Raw genomic sequence first — 27,362 nt, 5'->3', positions numbered from 1 at the left:
GACCCGAGGCGGCCAGCAGCTCGGCTCGGCTGGTTCCGGGTTGAGAGGCTGCGCTGGACCGAAGCGGTGGCCGCTGAGCCGGCGTGGGTAAGGGGCCGCGCCAGGCCGGGATCTGTGGCGGGGATCAGGCAGCTGAGCGCGCCCGCACCCTTCTCCTTTGCCCGTCACAGCCGCGGTGCAACTCGCCGTGGCTTCCTCCTCCCCCAGAATTTCCCATCTTCAGCTCTTCCCCCTCCCCCAACTGCCCCCGCCGGGAGATTGCAGCCCCCCTATGCCCTCCGCCCCCTTCCCGGGTCTCCTGCTCCCAGCACCCCTCCCCGCGGACTGTCCCACTCTCTGAAGCCTTCTCGCCGGGAGCATCAGCCCTCGGACACCCTCGGCCTCTCCCCTCCCGCACCCATCGCTCTGGGGCACCCGCTACTACGAAACCGCCCTCCCGGGCTCGCATCTCTGGGGGTCTCCACCCCGCACCCCGTCCGTGTATCGTCTTCTCCCCAGGCTGCACCTCATTCCCTCTCTGGTAGCTGCTGCTGCCCGTGTCGCCACGGGCCTGGGCCCCGCTCAGCTCCCCGGGTGCCGCCCCCGGCCGCGCCGCGCTCGGCCCGCCGCTCCCCGGCCGATCGGGTCCCCCAGCCCGCCGCCCCCGGCACCATGGCGTGCAGCCTCAAGGACGAGCTGCTGTGCTCCATCTGCCTGAGCATCTACCAGGACCCGGTGAGCCTGGGCTGCGAGCACTACTTCTGCCGCCGCTGCATCACGGAGCACTGGGTGCGGCAGGAGGCTCAGGGCGCCCGCGACTGCCCCGAGTGCCGGCGCACGTTCGCCGAGCCCGCGCTCGCGCCCAGCCTGAAGCTGGCCAACATCGTGGAGCGCTACAGCGCCTTCCCGCTGGACGCCATCCTCAGCGCGCGCCGCGCCGCGCGGCCCTGCCAGGCGCACGACAAGGTCAAGCTCTTCTGCCTCACCGACCGCGCGCTGCTCTGCTTCTTCTGCGACGAGCCCGCGCTGCACGAGCAGCACCAGGTTACCGGCATAGACGATGCCTTCGAGGAGCTGCAGGTGCGGGGACGGGCCGGGGGCGGGGCTGCACCGGGGGCGGGGCTGCACCGGGGGCGGGGCTGCACCGGGGGCGGGGCTGCACCGGGGGCGGGGCTGCACCGGGGGCGGGGCTGCACCGGGGGCGGGGCTGCACCGGGGGCGGGGCTCCGGCACGATCGTCCAGGGGCGGAGCCGCCGGCAGGGTCAGGGACCTATCAGATTTAATGTGAGGAGGGGCGTGGCCGTGCTGACTGGGGCGTGGTTTTGCCGACGGGGGCGTGGCTTCAGGCGGTGATGGGAGCCTGGCCCTGCCAGGGCGGTGATCGTGGAGACTGATGATATCGGAGCTAGATCAGTTTACTGGTTGAGGTCGGGTTAGGGACATCAGAGCTGGGCAAGGGCAGAGCCACTGTCAGTTTAGGTTACAAGGAGCTTAGTGGTGTAGCCAGGTTTGGGGGCGCGGTGGGAAGGGGCGGGACTTGGTCAGGTGTGCCTCAGGACCTAGAGGGAAGTCAGGTGTGATTGTGTTAGGCAGGTAAGAGTTAAGTGCTTAAGAGAAGGGTTAGAGTTAGGATCAGCCAACTGCTAATAATGCTGGTCTGGGTACCAAAGGTTAGCCCCAAGATGTGTGAAGGATTAAGACTGGGTGGAGTCGTCCATCTATAGCAAGACCCATTTGGATTTAAATCAGAAGAGAGGCTGTTGAAAGTGCCTACGTTTCAAGCCTTGAAGAATAAGACCCAATGGTGATTTGAGAAGGTGGAGGATGAATATCTAGGAGTCCCCGGGGGCTTTTCATTCTGCAGTGAATGAATTCTAGTGCACTGTCCTGGGGTCCTAGACCTGCTTCAGGCGCTTTCTGTAACTCAGTGGAGCCACATGTCATGTAAACCTTGATACTTGTCATAGTCAGAACCATACCTTCTTACCTGGACTTTCCTGAAGCCAATCTGGCTTGAGCCTGTTATTCCGGATGCCTAAATTGTTGGTAAGAACTGGGACAACATTTGTTCCTATTCTCTCTTCTCCCACGAGAGCTCATTTGTCCTCCTGTCGTGTCCCTTCCCCAACACCCAGCCCCACCTGTCTCACCTGATATGGAGGCTTGCTTTGGTATATCCTTTGGAATTGGCTAGGTGGTTGTAGAGAATGGCTAGGTGTAGAGAATGGCTAGGTTGTAGAGAATTGGCTAGGTGGTTGTAGGGAATGAGGCTGCATCAGTCCTCACACTCCCCCTCTCCTGGCAGCTGGCAACTGCTGGAGCTTAAGCTGTAGCCTCAGTCCTGGAAAATGACAGACTCAGAGCTGGCAAGACCTTGGAGATCATTGGTACAACATTTACTTGACAGATGGGGAAACGGCAGGAGGGAGGAAGGAGAGGCCCAGATCCTTGAAGCCAGAGGAAGCCAGATACTCAGCTGGAGTCTCCATATATCTTACCTCGGAGTTGGCCTAGAGATTTTACTTTTCTTTTACATCCTAGAGGCAGCAAATTGGGAAAACTGAGAACTCTGGCTTTGAACTCGGAAAGCTCTATCCTGGCTATGCTATTTACTGGCTGTTTGACCTTAGAAAAATGACTTGCTGTCTCTGAGCCTCAGGATCTTTATTGATAGCATTAACTCTATTAAGGATTAAATAAGAACTGAATTTAAGCACATTGGTGACTCAGTAAATGATAGCTATCACATGTTACATCATACTCTGCACTAATGACATTGAGACCAGGTAATTCTTTGTTCTGCAGGGTTCCCTGTACATTATAGGAAGATCAGTAGCATCCTTGGCCTCTACCCATTTAGTACCAGTAGCAACACCCTTCCTCCAAGTTACAACCAACCAGAGAAATATCTCCAAATATCAACAGATGTCTTCTGAGGTCAAAGTTGCTCCTGGTCAAGAACCTACACTAGTAAAAGCCCACTGGACTTCCAGATTCAGCTCAGTGTTACTTCTCTGTGCAGCTCTTGTCTTCCTTCCTCTGCCATGCACACTCGCTCTGTACTGCAGATTCTAGGGGTCTGATCTTGATATGCCACATGTCCTTGGTCAAGTGATGGTTTTGGTTTTTTGTTTTTGTTTTGGTCAATAATGGGGCTTGAACTCTGGGCCTAGGCACTGTACTGAGCTCTTCAGCTCAAGACTAGTGCTCTACCACTTGAGCCATAGCACCACTTCAGTTTTTTTCTGGTGGTTTATTGGAGATAAGAGTCTCACAGACTTTTCTGCCTGGGCTGGCTTTGAACCTCGATCCTCAGATCTCAGCCTCCTGAGTAGGTAGGATTACAGGCGTGAGCCACCAGCGCCAGTGATCTTTGCCAGTAATCACTAAGATCACTAAGCCAGTGGTCTTTGCTAAGCCTCTCATTGTCATTTCTAACACTAGGCGAAACGACCTTCCTGGTCATAGGTCAAATATGTCTGGAATTGTGCCTGGTTTAAAAAATAGTTATTTCAGAAGTGAAGGTGTATCTCAAGTGGTAGAATACCATTCATGAGTGTAAAAGCCAAGCGAGAATGTGAGGCCCTAAGTTCAAGCTCAAACACATACACACACACACACACACACACACACACACACACACACACACTTTTCTGATTATTAAATTTGCATAGGGAGTGGAGGAATATAATGTAAAAGTTAAAATTCCCCAATACTCCCATTATGGCTATAGTTACTATATGTTTATGTAGGAGTTGTATGTAACATGTGTGTATTAGTATCTTCCTCCCTGTTTCTATTGCTGCTGAACCCACAGAGCAAAGGGGAGGGAGAGGCTCTATCTCCAAAGGGTTTGGGGTTTCTCAACCCATGCCTGGGGCTGCAGTGAGACATTTGCTTGCATTGTCTTGTTGGACCTTCACTGACAGGCTCAGGAGCTATGAGATTTGTTTGGCCTTTTTTGTTGACGAATGACAGGGCCTAGACTTGAGGCTAGTCTGTTGAGCCATATAAAGCCTCTGGACAGTCCTCAAGGAATTGGGAGTGGGGATTTTGTCTCCTACCACCCTGTCTTTGTCTCGAGAACACTCAGCACAATATCAGACCAGGAACACAGCCTGTTAGTACCAGCTGACACCCCAAGGGCAGGTGGCTGGGATGTCATCTTGGTCAGACGTGGCATCCGGTTCTCTGGCCATCTCAGGTTCCTGACCCCTGGAGAGGGGATCTGATTCGACTCTGCCACCCCCTCCAGGTCTCATGTAACCACTGGAGCCTTTCCCAAGGCCTCTTTCATGCCAATAAAGGCAGCAAGGAACAGGCCTTGGATGGGAGCCCTGACAAGTTGGACATAATGATCCAGAAAGCCCAAGGCAGCCCACGAGGAAAGAGTAGAGTTGGGAGTGGTGGGATTCAAATCTTGGCTCTGGATTCTTCCAGGCATGTGGAAGGCTCAGCCTTGTCCTCTCTCATTTCCCCAATCAGAGAAATGAGAGCCAGAAAAGACTGTGCATTTGCTATGTAGAAAGGGAAAGACAGCTGCTGTCTCTCCCAAGAGATGACAAGTGTGAAGGCACTCATGGGCAGGTCAGGGAGCCAGCGGGATTCTCTGAATCCTGGGAAGTGACTGTCACTTTTGTCAGGAGAGGACGAAGTCTATGAACACACAGCAGTCTTATGGGGTGAGGAGGGCTGAAGGGTAAGGGCAGACCCAGAGCTGGCTCTTGGCATCTCTGCCTCCCTCTTTGCAGGCCTCTGGTAGTCAGGCAGGAATGTCCAGTTTGGCCAGGCTGATTGTAGGCTATGGAATAGAAACTGGGGATTGAAGTTGGGGACCTTGAGATGATTATTTTCTAGGAATAAAATGATCTGGTGACAATGGCCCAATAATAGCTCTAAAATGTAAGCTATGGAGGCACTTAACTACATGGCAGGTACTATGTGACAAGCATTTTTTTAATCTTTAGAACAGCCCCCGTCCTCTGGGATGGATAAGGATTAGCACCATTCACTCAGATGATGACCTGAGGCTCACTGATCTCACTCTTAAGTAGGCAGAAGAGCTGGGACCCACTGGTTCTGTCTGGGAAGCCCCTCCTCCTCATTAGCACGCTAATATCTCAGGGCATCAGAAAAGGCATGAGTCATCTGGTTGACCCTCTACATATATTATAAATGGGGAGATTGACTCACCAAGCTATGCACCCACTCAATCCAAGTTGATTTCACAGCATTATCACTAGCTCCTGACCCCCAGCTGTTACCCGACAAGACACTGATGATGGGTGCGGAAGACTTTGACAAGGGCTCTGACTTGGATTCAGAAGTTCACTTAAGAGGGCTGGGAAGGTGGCTCAGTAGTAGAGTGCTTGCCTTGCATGCATGAGGCCCTGGATTCAACTCTTCAGCACCACATAAACAGAAAAAGCCAGAAGTGGCACTGTGACTCAAGTGGTAGAGTACTCGCCTTGAGCTGAAGAGCTGAGGGACAGTGCCCAGGCCCACAGTTCAAGCCCCACAACTGACAAAAAAGAAAGAAAAGAAATTCACTTAAGAATTCTTTCCACCTTGAGTACAAGCCCTACTGAGATCTGAGGATCACACTGTTCAAAGCCAGATCAGGCAAGAAAATCCATGAGACTCTTATTTCCACTTAACTACAGAAAGCTGGCAGTAGAACTGTGCTCAAACGTTGTAAAGTGCTAGCCTTGAGCATAAAGGCTCAGGGACAGTGCCCAGGTCTGGTCCTCCAAAAATAAATGCAGATAGTGGCAGGCCTTGGGCAAGGGGGCAGCTGGTATCACTAGTAGCAGGGATTGCACAGTCCCAAAGGATCCAGAGGCACAGTGGGAGATGAGGTGATAGAAAAAGTCTACATCACCATGTGTGGATTTCTGACATCACAGCCCAAGAGTCCCTCTCATCATTTGATAGTTAAGAGCTGAAAAAATGATGGCTTAAGATCGCAAAGCCAGAATTCAAACCCAGGTATTCTGACTCCAGAGCTCATGCTATCTCCATCGGAATAAGAAAAGTCCCTAAAGCCAGAGCTGAAATATCTTCCTCAGCAGCTTTGTCCCGCTGGGCCAGAAAGAGAGTTAACTAAGAGTAGGCCAATCTGAGCCTTGGCCTTGGGAACATTTGAGTCCTGGCTTCTGGTCACTGCCCAATCCCAGTCTCTTCAAACTGATGGGAATGGCAGGGCCTTGCAACTGACAAATTTGTGTAACTGGGCTGGGAATATGGCTTAGTGGTACAGTGTTTGCCTAGCATGCATGAAGCCCTGAGTTCAATTCCTCAGTGCCGCATAAACAGAAAAAGCCAGAAATGGTGCTGTGGCTCAAGTAGGAGAGCACTAGCCTTGAACACAGAGAGGTTCAGAGACAGAATCCAGGCCCAGAGTTCAAGCGCCAGAACTGGCAAAAAACAACAACAACAACAAAATAACCAACTGTGTAACTGTATGTTCATTGTGACTTACAGTCCTCTCTCTATCCTCACTCAGCTCTGATGGGACCAGCTCTTCCAGCGGGGACTTGGGGCCTCTGCCACCTCTACCTCAGCCCAGTTCATCCCAGCTGGCCTTTCTAGCTAGTTACTCTACTCACCTGGCTCATACCTGGCTTGGGCAATCCCCAGCCTCTCCACTTCCTGCCCAATCAGTCTTCCCCACCTGAAATGGCCTGGCCTATGCTGGAGACTGAAGGAGCCCTGCTACCTTTCTTCCCCATTTTTCCATTGGAAGTAAAGCTCATCCTCCATGTGTTCCCAGTTCACAGGCTTGGTTTGAATATACTTATGATAGAGTGACAATGACTTAGATAGATTGAACTCACTGTGGACAGCATGCGGGGTCAGAGAGGAAGTCATCTGATGGTCACAGTCCTTTGGAGCCAGTGCTGTTGCAGCTTTACTTATGTGGGGAAACTGAGGTCAAGGGTGAATGTCACAAGCATGACCCACTGGTGACAGCTATATCAGTTTCTAGGTAGACTGCTCTCCATGAGAATTGTTTTCTCTCAATATCCGAGTTTCTGCCTCCTCAACAAACTCATCAAATCCCAGGGTGACCAGCACAAAGCCTGATACCCAGTAAGTGCTCAGAAACCACTGCTGTGTTGAGTTCATTGACAGAGAGGCTGGGTAGTTTTAGGGTTACTCAGAGTCTTGCTTCCATCTCTTTCTGTGTGGCCTCAGGCAGGCAAGCTGCCTAACTTCTCTGATCCTTAATTCCTCCATCCATGAGATGGACCTTGCTGTTTGTTGTCAGAACTAGGTGATGAGAGGCCTATGAAATTCAAACCCACAAACCAGGTCCACCTCCTCCCAGCCCCTCTGATCCTGAGCCTCTGCCATGCTGTGGTTACAGAGTCCTGCCTCTGGGTTAGCTCTGTCACTTATGAGTTGATCAACAGGTTCCTGTTTCCTGTCCAACCTCACTGCTGGGAGTAGGCTTTCCGGTTTGTTCTACACTGGTGAACTGGGTGGCCATAGGCCAATGACTCCCTTTCCTTGGACTTCTGTTTCCTGTCCTGGCAATTGGAGGATTAGAACAGATGGTCCCTCCTGTTCTTCCTGCTCTTGCAATTGAGGAGGCAGGGAAGGGCCCCTTGGACACATATGAAGTGTTGGAAGAGCCTAATACACATCAGGACTGCCCCATCTTCCAGGCATCTGTGTGTGCCAGTGTCTGTGTCCTGGGAGGCTAAAAACTTCCTGTGTCCTATCTCAACTCTGAAATGAAGTAGTATACCTTTTGCAGGCAAGAGACTAGACACAGAGAGGTTGGGTGACATCCCAGGGACACAATAGGTGGCTAGAGCTAGCCAAGTCCTCACCCAAATCTGTATGACCCAGCCTAGAAGGAGATCTGTGGGTGGAGGGTGATGCAGAACACAGATTGCCTCCTACGCTCTGTCCTGTGAGAGTGGCTTGCTGGGCTGCTACTCCTGTTTTCCTATCTTATCTGATTGCATTGACTGGGTCCCCCCCCCCTACCTTGCAGAGGGGAGCTTGGACCCAGCCCTGCCTGCCTCCTGCAAAGGCAGGTTCATTCTACCAAAGCAGGAGGTCAGGCTGTGCCTGGCCCTGTCCTAGGTACTGAGAGTGTGAAAATCTCTCAGACCTGGTCTCCACCCTTATAAACTCAGGTCCTATTAGGAGAGATTAACAGGTAATTTTGAATTAAAATGTAAATAGCCCACAGCCGTGCAAAGTGGGCCTTTCCACACAGGGGTATCTGAGGCAGCACTGGGAGTGGAGGAAATGGGGTCTCAGCAGAGAGGACTTTTAGTCTAGGTCTTAATATAGGTGAGTCCCACAGTAGAGAGAAAATAGGCATGTGAGTATGTGAGCAGAGCGCATGCAAAGGCCAGAGGTGAACACTACAAGACACTTGGTGCTATCCAATAGAACGTTCTCGAACACTAAAAGTTCTACATCTGCACTGACTGGTAATAGTAGCTGCTAGTCCCTGGTGACTATTGAGCACTTAAAATTAGGTCACTACTACTGAGGAACTGGTCTATTTTACTTCATTTTAAGTCATTGCAGTTTAAATAGCTGAATGGGTTCTTGGCAGCCATAATTGGACCTAGCAAAAGTTGGGGCAGGTGGTAGAAGATCTTGAATTGCCACCCTAAGGCCTTGTACCCTTCTCCCAGACAGTGGAAAGTCTGCAGAAAGACACCAGGGTTGGGGAGAAGCCTTTATACATTTGTTACTCCAGCTGCTATGTCAGGGGCTTAAAGCAGCAGGGAAAAGGCAAAGGCAGGAAGGAGGCTGTACCACAGTCCAGAAAAGAAGGTATGAAAACTGAACGAGGGGCCATTGTGTAGAGATCACATTCCAAACAAAATTGCTGACTTGGGGCAGGATGTGTGAAGGGTAAGTCCCTGCTTCTGGCTTGGATGGTGTTAGTAGGGTACCTACCCTTCACAGAGGTGGCTAGCATGTTTCCTCAGTGAGGAGGAACAGGTCTGGAGTTCGCTAACACTGTCCAAACATTCACTTTCCTGTGTCTGTGTTCATGCCTTTCTCCTCAACTCATGCACACAACATGGCATTGTGGGTAGGGGTTTGTCCCTTATCCCTGTTCCCATCTCTGACACAGCACTATGCAGGCCCAAGGAGAACCTCTGCACATTTTATGGAATGAGTGAAGGGAGGTCCTGGAGGAAGGGAACAGGCCAGTCCTCTCATTCACTTAGTCCAACATTAGGCAGAAATTTGTTAGGTCTCTTGGGTGCCAGAGCAGTGTGAGGCACAGTAGCATCCAGAACTGTTTCTCAGAAATACTGACAAAACTATCTGGTTGGCTGGGCCCTATATGAACTCATCAGAACCCCAAATGGGGATTGTAGCACTTGGCCTGCCTTAGATATCTCCTCTCTGTCAGATGGAGTACCAAGCTGGACAGACTCAAGGGTGTCTGAGTGCAGTCATTCTGTACTCAGCCAAGAGAAAGGGATACATTAGAAATGACCTGACAAGTAGCTGGATTCCATGTGGATATCTTTCTCTGTCATAGAAAACAAGTCCATAGGAGAAGATCCAGGCTGTAGTGTGCTGTATTGGCTGCACCAGCTCCTGAGAGCTGCTTGTATACATCTCTTCCTGACTCTGCACCCAGTGACCTCACACTTGACAAATTGAGATTGCTTTGGCAGGAGCATTGACACCATAGAAATTGGCAAACACTATCCTGCCTGCTTCCCTCTCCCTCCCTCTTTCTTTCCCTCCCTCTTCCTTTCACACTTCCTCTCCATTTCTTTCTCTCCCTCCCTACCTCTCTCCTTTTCTCTTTCTCATTCTTTCCTTCCTTTTCTCCCTATTCCCCTCCTCCTCCTCCTTCTCTTCCTCCTCCTCCTCTTCTTCCTTCTCCTCCTTCATCATTTCTCCTCCTTTTTTTTAACCCAAAGAGCTAGATTTCTACATATCATTGAGCATATCAGTGGCTTAGCTGCTCCACAGTTCTCAGTTCCTTCCTCTAATCCTCTGGCTTGTGACTTCCATATTTACCGTTGCCTCATGACCTAAGATGGCTGCTAGAGTTCCAGCCATGACATCAGTTTCTTGGCCTGTGTGCCTTCCTTCCCCACATCAGAGTGACATAGCCTAGCTTAGAGTTTCAGAGGGTCTAAGTAATGAACACAGACTAAGGTTGAGAGCAGTGCCTGTTCCAGGTGCGTGCTTAGGGAATGTGAGGGATGAGTCTAGCTATGAGCTATGGTGTATCATGGGTGGATCAGCGTTCTAAATGGGGAACCAGTGACTAACTAGGGGCAGAGTTGGGTAGTGTGTGTGCAGAGGTTGTGTGGAGTTGGAGAGGCCAAAAGCCAGAGAGGAGACTGTTGCAAACGTCCAGATGAAAGTGAGGAGGGATCCTAGAAATATTTAGGAAATGGACTGAACAGAACCTGGTGGTTGATCTGCAAGGAGAAGGGGTGATATGGATAGGAGAGGGCAGGATAAGGCTTCCTGGATGAGCAGGGCTGGGCTCTCCATCACCGTGGATTCCCAGGTCAGGTGTGGCCTGTCCCCTGTGCTGACCTGTATGTGTTTTCAGAGGGAGCTGAAGGAACAGCTTCAGGCCCTACAGGACAGCGAACGGGAGCACACCGAGGCACTGCAGCTGCTCAAGCGACAGCTGGCTGAGACCAAGGTGAGCTGAGCCTGGCGGGGGCGGGGCCTCTGGGGGCGGAGCCATCTGGGAAGGGAGGGGCGTGGCCACGGCGCCACCTGGAGACCTGACTTCCCTGTGAGTGCCATACCTGGCATGGGAGAGGTATGTCAAAGATCTTAAATGAAAATAAAGAGGAAGACCCACCTCAGGTTGAAAGAAGGCGAGGATTTGAGTTTTGATGTCTGGATGTAGGATGAGTCTGTTTCTTCCAGTTTGGGATGGGAGATGGGATGGGGCCAGGGACCCTTGGAAACCTGAAGGGCTTTTGCTCCCCTTATTAAGCACAGCGTCGCCCAAAGAGCCAACCATGAGCTTGTTCTGTCCAAGCCAAATCATCTCCCAGCCCTCTTATGTATAGGCCATAGAGATACAGACTTGGAAAAACAGGGCAAGACCCTGCAGTATCTTGGCTACAGTGATGGGTGTGGGGAGCTTTTTCTTTAATACTGTGGATTCGAATCTGGGCACTAATTGTGTGACTTCGGATATACTGCATAATGTTCTGGACCCTTAGCCTTCCTTCTGTGCAGTAGAGAGGGACGCAATCCAGGGCTGGATGGAGCCTGGTGGGTGGGAGTCCCACTTATCACAGAGGAACTACACATAGTGTGGAGCATGGAGAGCAATTGGCTGGCTCTGTTCTTAAGCAGCTGGAGCAGAGCTGGGGACCTCCAGCCCCCAGAGGTCAGCCTGGGCCCTGGAGAAACCATTGGAAACCCAGATCTGTATCCCAGCATGATCACCAACCCACTGTGAGGTCTCAGAGAGGTCATCCCACACATTTTTTTCAGAGAACATTCCAGAGAGCCTTCAGGCAGGACCCTCAATGGGCAGCCAATGAGAAACAGTCAGAGGACTATAGCTTTATTGTGGCTCACAGCCTCAGTTTCCCTGTGTAGTTGGTGATTTTGCACCTCTCTGGAGATGAGGAATAACCCCTGAATGAGCAAGGATCTGCAGATCTTTCTCCACCCCACCCCACCCCTAGCGCATTTGCTTCCCTTTCCCACCCCCACATTTTTGTTTTTCTCCAGTGACCTCCTCCTGCCCTGCTTTCCTGTCCATCTGTCTGCCTCTGGGGGATCTTGTGGGGCTCCCTCCTCCTCCCATTTCCCCCAGCTCTGCTTCCTGTCTGGACCAGTGTATTTATACAAGAAATGCTGATGGAGGTTTTGAGGCCATATTTCACCTGGGCCTCACTGGTTTTCCTGTGGCGCCTGCCCTCCAGTGGTGGGGCCTGGGGGCCTGTCTGGACTCCCTCCTCTGGCTCTTATGTTTTCCTTGGTCGGCCCAGAAGGTGTCATGTTCTTGGCAGTGTTTTTTCTAAAAAAGCCACTGCAAACTCCATATGTTGCAGGGATGTGGTGGGCCTGGCTGCTGGCTGTTTTTTTCAGCCAAGGCACCAAAAAGGTTTGGGGCAGTGTAGCTCCAGCCTAGAAAGTATTTACTGGACTGAGCTTTTCTCTGTGCTGAGATCTATGTTTTCCCTTTATTTTCACCCCTACAACAGCATCACCTTCATGACAGCACAGAGTGTAAGGGTCTACCACTTGAGCCACACCTCCACTTCTGCCTTTTTTGCTGGTCAATTAAAAAGTCTCACATGCTTTTTTTTTTTTTTTTTTTTTTTTTTGCCCAGGTTGGCTTTGAATCTGGATACTCAAATCTCAAGCCTTCTGAGTAGCTAAGATTACAAGTGTGAGCCACTGATGCCCCGCTTGGAACTGTTCTTTTTTTGTTGGTCAGGGGACTTGAACTAGGGGGCCTGGGTACTGTCCCTTAGCTTTTCTGCTCAAACCTAGTGCTCTACCACTTTGAGCCACAGCACCATTTTTGGTTTACTGGTGGTTAATTGGAGATACGAGTCTCACAGACTTTTCCTGCCTGGGCTAGCTTTGAACTGTGATCCTCAGATCTCAGCCTCCTGAGTAGCAAGGATTACAAGCGTAAACCACCAATGTCTTATCTCAGTTTTATCAGCAAGGACACACTGTTCCTCTTTCCCTCTAGACTACTCCGCAGCTCCTGAGCCACAGCCCGATGCGAGGCCCTGGGATGGAGCCCAGGGGACAGGGCTGAGGAAGACAGAGAGTATTAAGACAGGCCCCGGGAACAGCTTAACTTCCCTAAAGGTAACTCAGAAGGGAGCTTCCAAGCTGAGTTTTAGATGAGGAATTGCCCCCCAAGATGGGGCAAACCAAGATTTTCCATCTGCAAGGGGTGGCCCTTGGATGAATGCTGCTTCACCATAGGCTAGGAGGAGCCAGATTGGTGATGTAGGACCCACAGGCCTGTGGAGGTCAGTTTCAGAGTGTGGGGAAGGGAGGCAGACCTCCATCCTCCCCGTCAGCAGTGGCCTCAGCCCTCCCTGGGTGAGGGGCCCTGGGAGGCTGTGGTTGCCTGGCTGTCTCTCTCCAGCTTCTCCTCCACCCCCTCTTTGTCTGCCTGGCCGGCTGGGTGGGCATGCGCAGGGAGGCTGGCCCTCTGCCAGCAGCTTTTCCTGCAGGCCAGCAGCCACCACGGGAGGGAACAGGCCCTAATTGAGCCTTTGTGGAGCCTCCTGCAGAGCCCTGGGCACTGAACACAGTGGGGTGTCTGACTCCATGAACTGCCAGCCAGAAGCCTGCAAAGTGAAATTGCAGAGGCAGGCCCCACATGCTGCCGTGTCCTATGTCGCCTGCCTCTCAGCTTTCCTCAGGCTGTGCCCTTTGCCCGTCATCCACCCACAAGGGACACTGTCCACTCTCATAGATGTCCTGTTCAAAGCCATGAAGACTCCCCAGGGGTGCATGTTAGAATGCATCCCTTTGCTATACCCAGGCTCTGCCTCTCATCTGATGGACACCCCCTCACTTTGTCCTCAGCAAACTCCTGCCATCCGTGGCCTTTTTTTTTTGTCAGTTGTGGGGGCTGAACTCTTGAACTCTGGGCCTGTGCACTGTCCCTCAGTTCTTCAGCTCAAGGCTAGCAACTTCCACTTGAGCTACAGTGCCACTTCTGGCTTTTTTCTGCTTAGGTGGTGCTGAGGAATCAAACCCAGGGCCTCAGGCATGCGAGGCAAGCACTCTACCTCTGAGCCACCTTCCCAGCCTTTTTTTTTTTTTTTTTAAATCTGAGACCAGGACTCAAACTTAGTACCTGACACTTTTGCTCATTGGCTAGCGCTCTAACAGCTGAACCACACCTCCAAACCCTTCCCTGTCATTTTTGCTACCCATGTCACAGATAGGAAAATAAAGATTCATAGAGCATAGGCTACTGATGTTGCCATAGCTAGAGACCCAGAGCTGGAGCTCTTCCCAGGCTGCAGGAAACCAAACCCTGTGTCTTTCACTCTTCATCCTCCTGGGCCTCACGGTGACCACAAGCAGAGACCCATGCAGGTACATGCTGGCCTTTCTGACAACAGACCACTCTAGTCTTTGATCTTTAGCTTAGAGTCTAAGGTCTCAGGACAAGGTAAATTTTGTCCAGTACCTTGTTACTTTGTGAAGCTGTCTGACTTTCATGAACTTGTTTCCTCTTGAGCCAAAGGTGAAAAATAAAGATTTCACTTAGATGGACCTTTAATCCTAGCTATTCAAGAAGCTGAGATCATAAAGGATTGCAGCTGAAAGCCAGTCTGAGCAGGAAAGTCTGTGAGACTCTTTTTTTTTTTTGGTTGGTCGTGGGGCTTGAACTCTGGGCCTGAGTGCTGTCCCTCATCTCTTCAGCTCAAGGCAAGTGCTCCACCGCTTGAGCCACAGCACTACTTCTGGTTTTCTGGTGGTTTATTGGAGATAAGAGTCTCATGAACTTTCCTGACCAGGCTGGCTTTGAACCGAGATCCTCAGATCTCAGCCTTCTGAGTAGTTAGGATTATAGGCGTGAGCCATCGGAGCCTGGCTTCTGTGACTCTTATCTCCATTTAACCACCAAAGCTGCAAGTGGATCTATGACTCAAGTGGTAGAACACAGTGCTGAACAGAAAAAGAGACAGTGCCCAGGCCCTGATTTCCAAGCCCCAGTACTGGTGTACATGTGCATGCATACATGTGTGCAAGCACTCGTGTGCGCGCGTGCGCGCACACACACACACACACACACACACACACACACACACACACAAAACCATTCTGTTCCTAGACTGAATACATCCTCTCTCATGCATCTTCTCTATACCTCTTCCCTGCCCAGATGAGCTTCCCATCTCTGCCTCCTCAGCCTTCTTGTCTCTTCTAGACCATTTCACTCATTTCCTAATGGACTTCATGGAACTATATGCCGTCCCTACCTACTTGTGATTGTGCCACCATCCACTCATGTCATCCCCACCTTACCTCTGCTGATTGAGGCTCTTGGCTTCCCGTTGTCATTGGAGACTAACATGGTAGGGTTTGTGCTAAGCCCTACTTGTACCTGTGTCCCATGCATAACCCCTGGTGATTGTCTCCCCACAGTCTTCTACTAAGAGCCTGCGGAGCACCATTGGCGAGGCCTTCGAACGCCTGCACCGGCTATTGCGAGAGCGGCAGAAGGCCATGCTGGAGGAGCTGGAGGCTGACACGGCCCGCACACTGACTGACATAGAGCAGAAGGTCCAGCGGTACAGCCAGCAGCTACGGAAGGTGCAGGAGGGCACCCAGATCCTGCAGGAGCGGCTGGCTGAGACAGACCGGCACACCTTTCTGGCAGGGGTAGCCTCCTTGTCTGAGCGGTAAGTGCCACCTGCTGCCTCTCCTAGCCCATGCAAACAAATTGGGATGGGGGTGCTGGGAAGGTGGCTCAGTGGTAGAGCGCTTGCCTTGCATGCATGAAGCCCTGGGTTCGATTCCTCAGCACCACATAAGCAAAAAGAAAAAAGCCAGAAGTGGCGCTGTGGCTCAAGTGGTAGAGTGCTAGCCTTGAGCTGAAGAGCTGAGGGACAGCGCCCAGGCCCAGAGTTCAGGCTCCACGACCAGACCCAAAAAAAAAAAAAAAAAAAAAGGAAGAAAAGAAATTGGGATGTGGGCAGTTGTGGGCAGTGGGGTATGTCAGTGGAGATCCATTTATTCATTCCTTCATCAATCATTTATGGAATATCTGCTATGAGCCAGAGTCTGGGTTGAAAGCTTTATTTATTTATATCATTCTCTGTATAATGTATGCTGTTGGTATTCTATAGGATAAGTTATTTGATTGTATCTATAATCTTATAGTGTATTATGTGTGTTATATTTATATTACATACAATTAGGTTGATATAGTATTCTATAATAATAGAATAATATATTACAGTAATAGTGATGTGTTATAATAACTTTCTTAGCGGTAGTTACCACTGTCAACCCCATTTCATGCATGTGGAAACTGAGCTTCGAGATACCACATCAGGAGGCCAAGGTCCTTCAACAAGGTGACTGAGCAGGAATCAAAGGTTTCACACACAACTCCCCCACACACACACACAAACCTTAGTTTTGGGGATCAACACTGAACACCAAAATCATGAGTTTGGTGTTGGCCATAAGCCAAGCCCCATGGTAAGGCTTTTTTTTTTTTTTTTTGGTTGTGGGACCTGAACCCTGGGCCTGGGTGCTATCCCTAAGTTCTTCAGCTCAAGGCTAGTGCTCTACCACTTGAGCCACAGCTTCACTTCTGGCTTTTTTCTGCTTATGTAGTGCTGAGGAATCGAACCCAGGGCCTTATTCATTCAAGGCAAGCATTTTACCACTAAGTCCCCTTCCCAGCCCCTGTGGTAAGCATTCAATGTATATTACACCATGGAATCTGTACAGCAAGCCTAGAAGGCAGGTGCTAGCCTAGTGCCCACTTGAAAGATACAAAGACTGAGGGTAATGGCTGGAGGGGTCAGAGGTGGTACCAGCAGACACTGGCATCTGAATCTGTGATGTCTCACTAGTGAACTCACCCTTTGTCAGCCACCCCCAAAGTGGCCACAGGGCCTCAGAGTGTGGGAGGAATCCAGGCCTTAATGAACCATCTCTCTGCTGTCCTTTCAGACTCAAGGGGAAAATCCACGAGACCAACCTGACATACGAAGACTTCCCAACCTCTAAATACACAGGCCCCCTGCAGTACACCATCTGGAAGTCTCTGTTCCAGGACATCCATCCAGGTGAAACTCTCCCTGCTATCCCTAAAAGGGCCCAGAAAAACGTATGAATTACTATGGGCTGGTCAGGATAGGCAAGGTTGGGATATGAGCAAAGTGCCTTGCCTTTGTCCTAGGGTCTGTTCTGGGCACCCACACAACCCCCCTGCTCAGCAAATCCCATCCTATGAGACAGGTTCTATTAGAAACCCCATCCTCCAGATAGAAATACAGATGTTCTTCCATTGATACCAGCTGGGGTTGGGGGGACAGCCGGGGAGCTTCTGAGGGGCTCACTGGCTTCCTGAGGTCACACAGCAGTCAGAGTTCTTACACCTCCCTGGATTCATTCTCACTCTACAAATAGTAGTAGAACCCTGTAGAGGAGTCAAAGGGGACAAGCCAGTAGATTCAAGTCTAGTGGGACAGGATAATGACAAGGGACTTACATGTGCCACGGAAGCTCAGAGGGAACAAGAGGCGAAAAGCAGGACAGGGAGGGGCCAGCGAAGCTCAGAATGATGCTTGAACTAGGAGCTGGAAGCCTGAGGGATGGATCTGGGGCTGGGGCATGGAGGATCCCAAGATGTTCATAATTGAGCCCGTGGAGGAATAGCAAGAGCCTGTGGCCATCACTGAGGGTATAAGAGCTGAGATGCCCCCATGGATGCCAGGCCTCTTCTGATAGGTGGCTCCTACTGTGATTGATATGAAAGGAAGTCTCTAGTTCTGGACCTTTGTTGACAAAGGGAGCAGGGGATGGGGAAGAGCCCATTTCCTGGCAGACTGGGTGGTGGTTCTAGGCTGTTGTCCAGGATTGGTTGCTGGGTGTTCCCATCCTGAGGAGTCCTACATCAGCCCAGTAGGATGAGGGCCATGCGTAGGAAAGCAGCAATAAGCCAGGAAGGCAAGAATCCAGGCTCCCCTTCTCTTCTCAGCCTGGGCCCCAGGAACACCCCACCCCACCCCACCCCCAAAAAAGCAGATAGTCTAGGAGCTCTCTATCTTAGTTGCCATCTGCTTCATCCCAGCTCAGAGAGGCAGTCTAGGGACCTCAACCTGGCCCTTGCGAACGTCTCATCCTCCATCTGTATCACACTGGCTCCATTGAGCCATCTTAAGGTTATAAGTGGGCTGTGATCTTTTTCCATGCTTTTGCCTGTTCTGTTCTCTTTGCCTGGAGCTCTCTCCATCATTCTCAGTCTTACTGGCCAATTCTTATTCAACTTTGTCTTTTTAGGTGTGTGTGCTGCTGGTCTGAGGGCTTGAACTTAGAGCCTGAGTCCCTTAGCTTTTTTACTCAAGGTTGGTGCTCTACTATTTGAGACATAGCTCCACTTCCAGCTCTTTGGTGGTTAATTGGAGAAAAAGAGTCTCACAGACTTTCCTGCTCAGGTTGATTTCAAAATATGATCCTCAGATCTCAGCCTTCTGAATAGCTAGGATTACATGTGTGAGCCTCTGGCGTCCAGCTGCCTTTTAGTTTTTAATCAGCTCCTCTGAGAAGCTTTTCTAGATTTGGGGGCTTGCTCTTTTGTTGTTGTCTGTCTCTGTCCTTTTCTTTGTCTCTCTGCTGCTCTGTCTCTGAACTGTGAGCTCTAAGCGGTTATCAGTAACTGGGTCTGACTCAGCCTTACCATCCAGCACAGTCAAGGTTGGTTGATGAATGAAGAGTGGATTCAAGTCTAGCTTCTGCTTCTAGAATAGTGCCTTACATGGAATAGATGCTCAGTGAATGATGGTGAAGTTGATTCCCATTCCACACAGCCTTGGACAGCCCTTCCACCTCAGAGCCTCAGTTCCTTCCTCTGAGTAAGAGATGCCAGTTCCTTTTCACCTCCCTCATCAGTGAGCAAACCGATAGGGAACTTGCTGATGTCTGCCTCAGCAGCTCTCTCTGCCTCAGCACCACTTCCTTTGGAGCCCTTGAGGTCCCTGACCTGCATAGAGTAGGGTCTCTTGCCTCATTTCACCAAATCCAAGTGTCGTGACATCTCCCAGTGTCCCTTGGAAAACAAACTTGAGACCATCCATACCACAGAAAATGCTGCCTGTCAAAGGGCCAAGGGAACACAGGGTATGCCCCCAAACACCCTGCTCAGAGCAGAGGCCCCTGGGACATCAGATTGCTGGGCCCGCTGACTGGGCCCCTTCCTTTGTCTGTGGGGCCTGTAAAGTCACTCTGGCTCCTCTGCCAGCACCAGATGGGAGGGGTACCCCTGGGACCCAGCCTGTGGCTTATAAAAGCTTCCTGTCCCCTCCCCCCATAGCACAAAGCTTCCTACTGGATTGCTTATGAACTCCACTGAGCACCTGTCCTGTTCTCCATCAGCATCATCCCCTTCCCCCCCCCCCAACCCTCCTCCCACTGCCATCCTTCTGCCTACCTGGCCTGATTACCCAGCTCCCAGACACTAATCCCTGCCATGGGCCAGCCTGCCCATTGTCCCAAGACACCCGACACTGCTTCTCCTGCCACTCCTCTCCCTGCCCATCTGGACCCAATCATAGCTGACTCCCAGCGGGTTCTTGGCCTGCCCTCCTGATCCAAGGCAAAGTGCCCCAGGCTGAGCCTCAGTTTCCTCATCTGTGCAACAGGGACAGTCACATTTATTTCCCAGGGTAGGGATGGAAACAAATGAATTTATACATTTGGGATAATAATCCTGTAACTGAGTAAACACTTGCTACTGGTTATTCTTCTCCTGAATCATCGGATGTTCCCCTAGTCTTGCTGAACAGACTTTCTGGGACCACAGGATAGACAGAACATGATGTAAGAAGACTTAGCTCAGGTTCCAACTTTGGTCCTCAGTTCACGGAGCAGCTTGAGCAAGTCCCTGAACTCAGAGAGCCTCTGTTTCTCCCTCAAAAACAAAATAATAAGTGCAGTAATTTGTGCCCCTCAGGATTGCAATGGTGGTCCTCCTCCCTAGGGGGGTGTGGAATTGTATGATGTTCCTGCCAGGCAGCTGAGGTCTGACAAAGTGGAAGGACTCAGGGAACAGACTTTGGGAAGGCCTGGGGAGAGAAGCTGCACATTTCCTGTACAGTTAGGCCCCTGCTGTCCCTGCCCCCCGCTGTCCTTGAGAACAAAGAAACACAAGCCACTTGCTGCCAAGTAGTGGGGTACTGTGTTGTGCTCTGAGAGGGCTCTTTCTGCTGCCTGGGTGGTGGTTGGGACAGAGAAATAAACACATCCTAAGGTCCCCACAGCCCTTATTCTTTCTGCCTTGTGGCCGGAGGTCTCAGGCTTCAAGAAAGGACATGCCTGGAGAACAGACAGGCCACCTCACACTGGACCTTTGTGTTTATGAATTCAGAGTCCCACAGCTTGGAAATGAGTTCTGGCCTAGAAATGATGAGCCCAGGGGACTGCCTTGGTTTCACAAGGTCAATTGCGTCTGCTGGGGGTGAATCATGAGCTGTGGGGATTGGCTTCTCTCTCAGATCTGAAGGTTGTTATTCTTGCCAGATTTAGGGAGGGAAAAAGGAGATATGAGAAAATGGACCCGCTGATAATGATAAGGTGGGAGATCAGGTTCCAGACTAACCCTTGAGGTTGTAGGAGGTCCCTGAGAGCCAGGCTACACTTGTCTTATAAGAATTCTAGCCGGGTGCCGGTGGCTCACACCTGCAACCCTCGCTACTCAGGAGGCTGAGATCTGAGGATCGCAGTTCAAAGCCAGCCCGGGCAGGAATATCCATGAAACTCTTTATCTCCAATAAACCACTCAGAAAACCAGAAGTGGTGCTCTGGCTCAATCGGTAGAGCACTAGCCTTGAGCTGAAGAGCTCAGGGACAGTGTGCAGGCCCAGAATTCAACACCTACGACCAACCAAAAAAAAAAAAAAAAAAAAGAATTCTAGCCCCCCTCCTTAGGAGACTAGCCCCTGGGGGTTTAGGGCTGTGATGGGTCACAAAAGGCCCTACCCTGCTTCACTTGCAGGACTGGTATAGTCAGGTTCCCCTGTTTACCTGATCACTGCCTTCTAGAATTTTCCCCACTGCTCAGTGACTCCAGAAGTGGCCCATACTGCCCAACAATGGCTTAGGAGTCTGAGGCTTGTCTTCATGCTTTCTTGCCAGTCTCCCTGTGGTCCTTCCATCCTAAACTTCAAGGTTTGTGTATTGTAACATCCTGGGCACCTGGAATGCAAGTCACATTCTCCCCAGCACTAACTGCTGCTGCTTTTGCCCCTCCCCTCTCGGTTTGTAGACTGCTCTAGGGTTGCCTCTACCTCTGCCTGATTAGGGGATCCTCTCCATGGTCTCCATGGTCTCTGTCTCCCTCCTCCCTTACACACACACACACACACACACACACACACACACACACACACACACACACACACACACACACACACACACACACACACACATCTCTCCCCACCCATGGGAATTCCCCACAATGCCTTGGGCCAGGAGCCTTCTGATGCTCACCAGATGCACTGTTACCAGTCAGACCACAGGCCTTGGACTCACAGTCTTTTTCTCTAGGCTCCTTCTTTTGTGTCCCTTTATTCCCAGGGCTGGTTGTATCCTTACAGCCCTCTGAGTTCTAAGAGCAGGAGGAAAAAAGTGTGAAATGCAAGGCTAAATTTACTACTCCTGACAGGAAGAGGGGGATCTATCAGTCACCAGCTTGTTGTTAGTGTATGTAGGAATAGAAGCACAAGTCAGGAGCTGGCTGCTGCTCCCTGTTGGGACAGTCCATCATACAGATATTTGGAGAGCCACATCCCAGCCTGTGTCCTCATATTCCCACTCACACAAATACGAAAGAACAGAGCTCCGGATGGAGAAGTCCTTCACCCTGAGGAACTGTGGCATGAGCCCTTTTGTCCACTTCTCCCCTCTCCAGCTTAGGGCTGGAAATAGCTACTCCAGGCTACAGACATTGAAGCCCAGGATTCTCTCTACTGCTCTGGCTGGTCATCAGAATAAAGAAGAAGTGTAAAAAGAGATCTTGATAAGGATTCTTGAGATGTTAGGATCAGACCTTTTAATCCAGAATGGCCAGCCCACAGGCAGGTAACCCAGGCTGTACCTCTTCCCAACATCAAAGGATCAACTTATATCAGTAAGCATTTCTGGAGGGCCTGCCCCGTGCAGGCTGTGTGCTGGCCAATGGACACACAGAGATTGTTTACTTCCACAATGCGTGCATTCCTCGTGCAAATGAAGAAAGAGGTGAGCACAAGAGATGATGTCCCATGCCAGGAAAGGAGCAAGACCAAGAAAGCTCAGGAATTCAGGGGGCATGCCTGCTGAGCAGTACAATCCTTTTGAATTGAGCCTTGTGGGGTAATCACAATAGCAGAGAGGAGTTAGGGGGATAGTATGAGCAATGGCTTTGGGGCCTGAGTGGGTTGGGGCTGGTAGAAGGCACTGGGGCCAGATTGCTTGTGGCTCTGCTGGGTGTTGGTTGACTTGAGATCAGTCATGTTTCCTTCCCTGTGTCTTGGTTTTCCTTTCTATCAAGTGGAAGAGTTGACTGGGAATTAGTAATTTTCAGCTCTTCCATACACATTGTTACTTCTCATTACAAAGAATTTGTAATGTCTCAAAGCTGATACAATCATTGCACAGATATATATATATATATATATATATATATATATATAGTTACATGTATATATATATTTATCTGCTGTAATAATAATGTAAAGGAGAAATAGAAGGAAATTATTATTTTTAATATTGTGTGTCACTGTGTAGAAACTCACTCAGAACAACCCTGGGAAGTGTAACGGTGCTGCCAGGTGCTCATATTATAGGTCAAACACTATTCTACCTCATGTGCCACCCATACAGGGACATGGTCTCATTCATACAGATGTTGCCCTGGGAGATGTATTTACCATGAAGGCAGATAGTCCTTAATGAAATTGTAAACCAAAACCAAAAAAATCCAGCCTTCCTCCAGCATGGTAGTTGCATTGCAGATGCTCAATGTATATTAAAACTGAAAACATTTCACATTTATAAAGGAAATGGAATTAAATTATAGTTTCAGGTCATTATCCACATGACATTTGGACATCACTGGTAAGCTGGACAGTGAGCTAGTCCTTCAGTAGCACTGTCCTGTGTATTCTCACACAGGGTCTTAGGCATCCCTGGGTCCCACCTGTGTCAAGAATAAACCTAAATACCGTTGCAGATTTCCAAATCAACCTCTAGGGGTCAGGAGCATCTGAATAATCTATGTTCTCTTCAGCTCTGAAATTCCCGAATTCCAGACCTTCCACATCTGTAAAATGACCATTCTGTACCTTTTCCACGCAGTGACCACACAGCCAGGTTCCTGCTTGCCTGAAGCTGAGAGCAGACTTTAACCAATACCCTTTCCATTTTACAGGGTGGGATGATGAGACCTAAAGGGGTCAGGCTTCTATTCAGGGCCATGTGGTATGTCAGCGACCTTCCTGGGAGCATATGCCACAACCCTTCTCTGGAGGAGACACTATTGTGTTCTCTCTACTGATGTGTTCATTCTCCACACCCCACAGTGCCTGCTGCCCTGACCCTGGATCCAGGTACTGCCCACCAGCGCCTGATCCTGTCTGATGACTGCACCATCGTGGCTTATGGGAACCTACACCCACAGCCGCTACAGGACTCACCAAAGCGCTTCGACGTGGAGGTGTCGGTGCTTGGTTCCGAGGCCTTCAGTAGTGGTGTCCACTACTGGGAGGTGGTGGTGGCAGAGAAGACCCAGTGGGTGATTGGGCTGGCACACGAAGCCGCCAGTCGCAAGGGCAGCATCCAGATTCAGCCAAGCCGTGGCTTCTACTGCATTGTCATGCATGATGGCAACCAGTACAGCGCCTGCACAGAGCCCTGGACAAGGCTCAACGTCCGGGACAAGCTTGACAAGGTGGGTGTCTTTCTGGACTATGACCAGGGCCTGCTCATCTTCTATAATGCCGATGACATGTCCTGGCTCTACACCTTCCGTGAGAAGTTCCCTGGTAAGCTCTGCTCCTACTTCAGCCCTGGCCAGAGCCACGCCAATGGCAAGAATGTCCAGCCGTTGCGGATCAACACTGTACGCATCTAGTCCAGGCTCAGAAAAGGACCAAAGCCTCCTGGGGCCACTACCACCAGCAAGCGCCCTTCCTAGCAGATGGGAGGCCTGGACTTGAGCCTACCACAGCCACTCTGAGACCTCAAGCTGGTGATTCATCCTCCAGCTGCCTCGTCCTGTCTTGTGACATGGAGATGGTATTCCATGTTTCTTAAACTCTCTCCCAGCATTGATGTTTTGTTGTCCTGACCTTGACATGGCCTCTCAGGGCAGCCTCTGCCTACCCTCATCCCCTGAGGACTCCTTCCCTCTGCCTCCCTCCTGTCCAGCTGCCCTGGCCTTGGGATGTTGATCAAATGTGGCCAATAGTTGGCAGCCTAAAATCTTCTTATGCTCATGGTCTAAAACTTGACTCTGACTAAGTCTTGACCCCAGCCTACAGTGGACATGGGCAGTAGCTGATCCTAGGGTTGCTTAAGAATACCTTCTGCCTACCTTGTATGAAGAGCTTGTGGTTCCTTTTTTCCCATGGTCTGAAAGTCTGAAATGCTGCTTCTGGAAGGCACCCAGTAGTTGAGCCCACATGTTAAACTACCATGTCACTTTCCTGTCCACCACCTAAAGGCAGATTAAGGGCTCCCCAGAGGCTGAAATAGAGGCCATTAATTAAAGACACCTGAAGGACATGCCATCACAGAATGATCAGTGTCTCCAGCAGCTCTGGACAAGGGCCCTCACCAGCCAGTCTCTGTGACCTGCTAGGAAGCAGAGAGACCACTAGGAGCAGCTGTTGGAGAGCCTGTAGGCTGGAATGCTTTTCAGACTTGGCATTTCTCTCGCTTAGAACCCTACTGCAGAAACAAGAGCCACTTTAAGCTGGCTTAATTAGACAAGGATTTATTGCCAGCCCCCTGGTGGCTTGCAAAATTATTCAAAGGGCTGAAGAAGCAGTCTTTGCTGAATGTCCAGAACAATTTCCAGCTGCCAGATTTACTGGGTCTCTCATGACCAGGAAAGCTGCTCCCATCTGTGAGAAACCACTGACTGGAGAATTGCGCTCCCACTGCCACCGTCCCCACCAGTAAGCGGTTGTTCTGAAGCCTGCCTTTCTCCACTTAACTCAGGTCCCAAATACACATATCCACAGGGGATTCTGTTGGTGGAAACTTGAGTCAGAACCCCATCCTTAGCTGCAAAGGAATCTGGGAAAGGTAGTTTTCTTCTTTGCAGCCTCAGCCATACTAAAACAGGTGGCCACTGAACAAGTCCATCTGCACCTTCTGTCACAGCATACGACCATGAAGAACAAAGAAGAGTCCACCTTGAGGTATTGGCTTTGAAGGAGCAGAGCCTGGAGGTGTACTGCTGTGACTAAAGGCACCTGAAGGACATGTATCACAGAATGATCAAAGTCCTCAGCAACTTCTAGACAAGGACCCTCATCAGCCAGGCGTCTGGAACCTTCTAGGATGCAGAGAGGCTGGCAACTAGAGGTGGAAGTCCAAAAGTTAGCCTGCAAGATCAAGACAAAATGTCTCCTCAGCCTTGGCTTCTCTAATCCTCGAGCTTCAGTTCTGTACTTGGGGGTGCCTGAACACACCCATCTTAAAAATGCCAGAAGAGCTAAGCTTGACTCTACTGCCACTCACTGGGGCCTCCTATGAGCAGGAGAGCCCTGTCCCGCCTCCTCAACTCCCAGAATCTGGGCCACCTCCACCAGTATTTTTATTTAAACATTGCCCATTTTGTGAGCTATGGTCAATTTTTATTAAAGTTATAGGATGCCAGTGGTCATTTCCATTCATTCTGATAAACACAGAGGTCTGCCTACCTGTCCGTGTAGAAACAATTAACATGACTACATTAGGCCAGTCTCTGGATAATCCTACGGGGGAAATCCCATACTGCTTCTAACTAAACTTTGAGGATGCTTCCAGTGATGACACCAGAACTGTGATCCCCTGAGTTTCAAATGGAGCTTAAACCAGCCATCATGGAATTGTGTGATTGTAAGTCAAATCTCAATTTAGGGCCAAGCTTCATGTGTCTCCATGATTCCCAGGGTAGATTCAAGATAACCTTAGGAGATCTTGAGCAGGTCTTTCTACCTCACTGGGCTTCAATTTCCCTGTGTTTATTGAGACAGATTGTCAGATTTTTTTTTTTTTTTGGTTGGTGGTGGGGTCTGAACTCTGGGCCTCAGTACTGTCCCTCAGCTCTTCAGCTCAAAGCTAGCTCTCTACCACTTGAGCCACAGCACCATTTCCAGCTTTTTTTTTTTTTTTCTGTTTATGTGGTACTGAGGAATCAAACCCAGGGCCTCATGCATGCAAGGCAAGCACTCTACCACTGGGCTACCTTCCCAGCCCGGATTGTCAGGATTCTAATACCAATGGTCCAGGATTCTGTATTGCTAATGTTGAGTCCCACATCTTGGCCTAGTCCCTAACAAGACCAGTATCTTTGGGTACTTCCCTCTTAGCCAGAGACTCCATCCCAGGAAGCTGACTGCTGATATCTAGGCAGCACTCTGCTTCCTCCCCTCCTGCCTGGGTCCAGGCTCAATTTATCCCCTTCTCCAACCAGTTCCTCTTACTTCTTACCACTTACCTCCACCGAAGTCAGTTGCAAAGGTTTGTAATAGGTTTAAATGCATGGGACTTCAGGGGAGGGAAGAAAAAAGCAGAGTACTGACCGAGGTGCTGAATGGATAGATCCTAACTGCCTACCAGGACATATGTATTTCTCCTTACTGGAGGACCAATGCTCTTACTCAGGCTCTCTGGGAATCCTAAACCACATAAAGGAAGAGGTCATAGAGACTAGAGCAGGAAGAAAGGTGGGGTGATACTACCCAGACACTCAACTGTCCAAAACTAGCAACAGACTGAAAAATGCTTTTATTCTGAAGTGTGTTCACTTGCCTGTTCCTTGTATTTGTGAACATTGTTTTTAATATCAATATAAAATACAGAAGTCCTCTGCTCTCAAATTTTCATAAATTCTTATTTCTGACTATTCTAAAATATTATATTTTCTTCCTGGGAGTCAGGTGAAGTAAGGGAAGGTTGACATTTTGGCCCAGAGCCCCAGCGTAGGAGCTCCCTATCATGGTGCCACAACAAAGGTAGCCTATGGTGGGTACAGAAGTCAGAGGCATAAAGCCCCAGGTCCTGGTGAGCTTCCCCCAAAACACTGGGCCTCTCAGTGTGACCAAGTCTGTATATAAAAGCAGCTTGGGTGATTGATAGGTCCCTTAGATTAGGCAAACATTTTTCCCAACTTGCTCTAACTGTTCTTAAGTTAATTCACATCTAAGCTTCAATTTTCTAATTTGTCAGAAACTTTTTGAGTGTTTTAAGTATGGCTTTAATTTTTAATATGATTTTAGTATTATTGTTTATATGGTACTGAGGAATCTAACCTAAGGCCTCATGCACGCTAAGCAAGCACTCTACCACTAAGCCACATTCTTAGCCCTTAAGTATGTTTTCTTAAAATTAACTTATTTTTTATTGTGAAAATACTGTACAGAGGAGTTACAATTACATGGGCAAGATAATGGGTACATTTCTTATCAAGCATGTAGCC

The 27,362-nt window shown here is 50.0% G+C and overlaps 1 protein-coding gene across 1 annotated transcript; it reads left to right on the top strand.

Annotated features, from left to right (window-relative positions):
• Positions 1-25: 25 nt before the first annotated feature.
• Positions 26-26,720, top strand: Trim62 (tripartite motif containing 62). Its single transcript, XM_070008816.1, has 5 exons — positions 26-1,059; positions 10,548-10,643; positions 15,104-15,360; positions 16,646-16,761; positions 23,254-26,720. The coding sequence occupies exons 1-5, from the start codon at positions 652-654 to the stop codon at positions 23,802-23,804; spliced, it is 1,428 nt and encodes a 475-aa protein (XP_069864917.1). The 5' UTR covers positions 26-651; the 3' UTR covers positions 23,805-26,720.
• Positions 26,721-27,362: the final 642 nt, after the last annotated feature.

The sequence above is a fragment of the Dipodomys merriami genome, unplaced genomic scaffold (assembly GCF_024711535.1).
Source record: "Dipodomys merriami isolate MVZ:Mamm:240054 unplaced genomic scaffold, mDipMer1.0.p SCAF_71, whole genome shotgun sequence".
Classification (NCBI taxonomy): domain Eukaryota; kingdom Metazoa; phylum Chordata; class Mammalia; order Rodentia; family Heteromyidae; genus Dipodomys; species Dipodomys merriami.
Note: the sequence above shows the minus strand (reverse complement) of the source record. Positions and strands in the feature narration are given on the sequence as shown.

What these genes read in the sequence shown, in the direction of transcription:
- Trim62 (XM_070008816.1), top strand. Translation starts at nt 652, where the DNA reads ATGGCGTGCAGCCTCAAGGACGAGCTGCTGTGCTCCATCTGCCTGAGC. An exon ending in ATGCCTTCGAGGAGCTGCAG is followed by an intron (nt 1,060 to 10,547) that starts GTGCGGGGACGG and finishes ATGTGTTTTCAG; the next exon opens with AGGGAGCTGAAGGAACAGCT. An exon ending in GTAGCCTCCTTGTCTGAGCG is followed by an intron (nt 15,361 to 16,645) that starts GTAAGTGCCACC and finishes CTGTCCTTTCAG; the next exon opens with ACTCAAGGGGAAAATCCACG.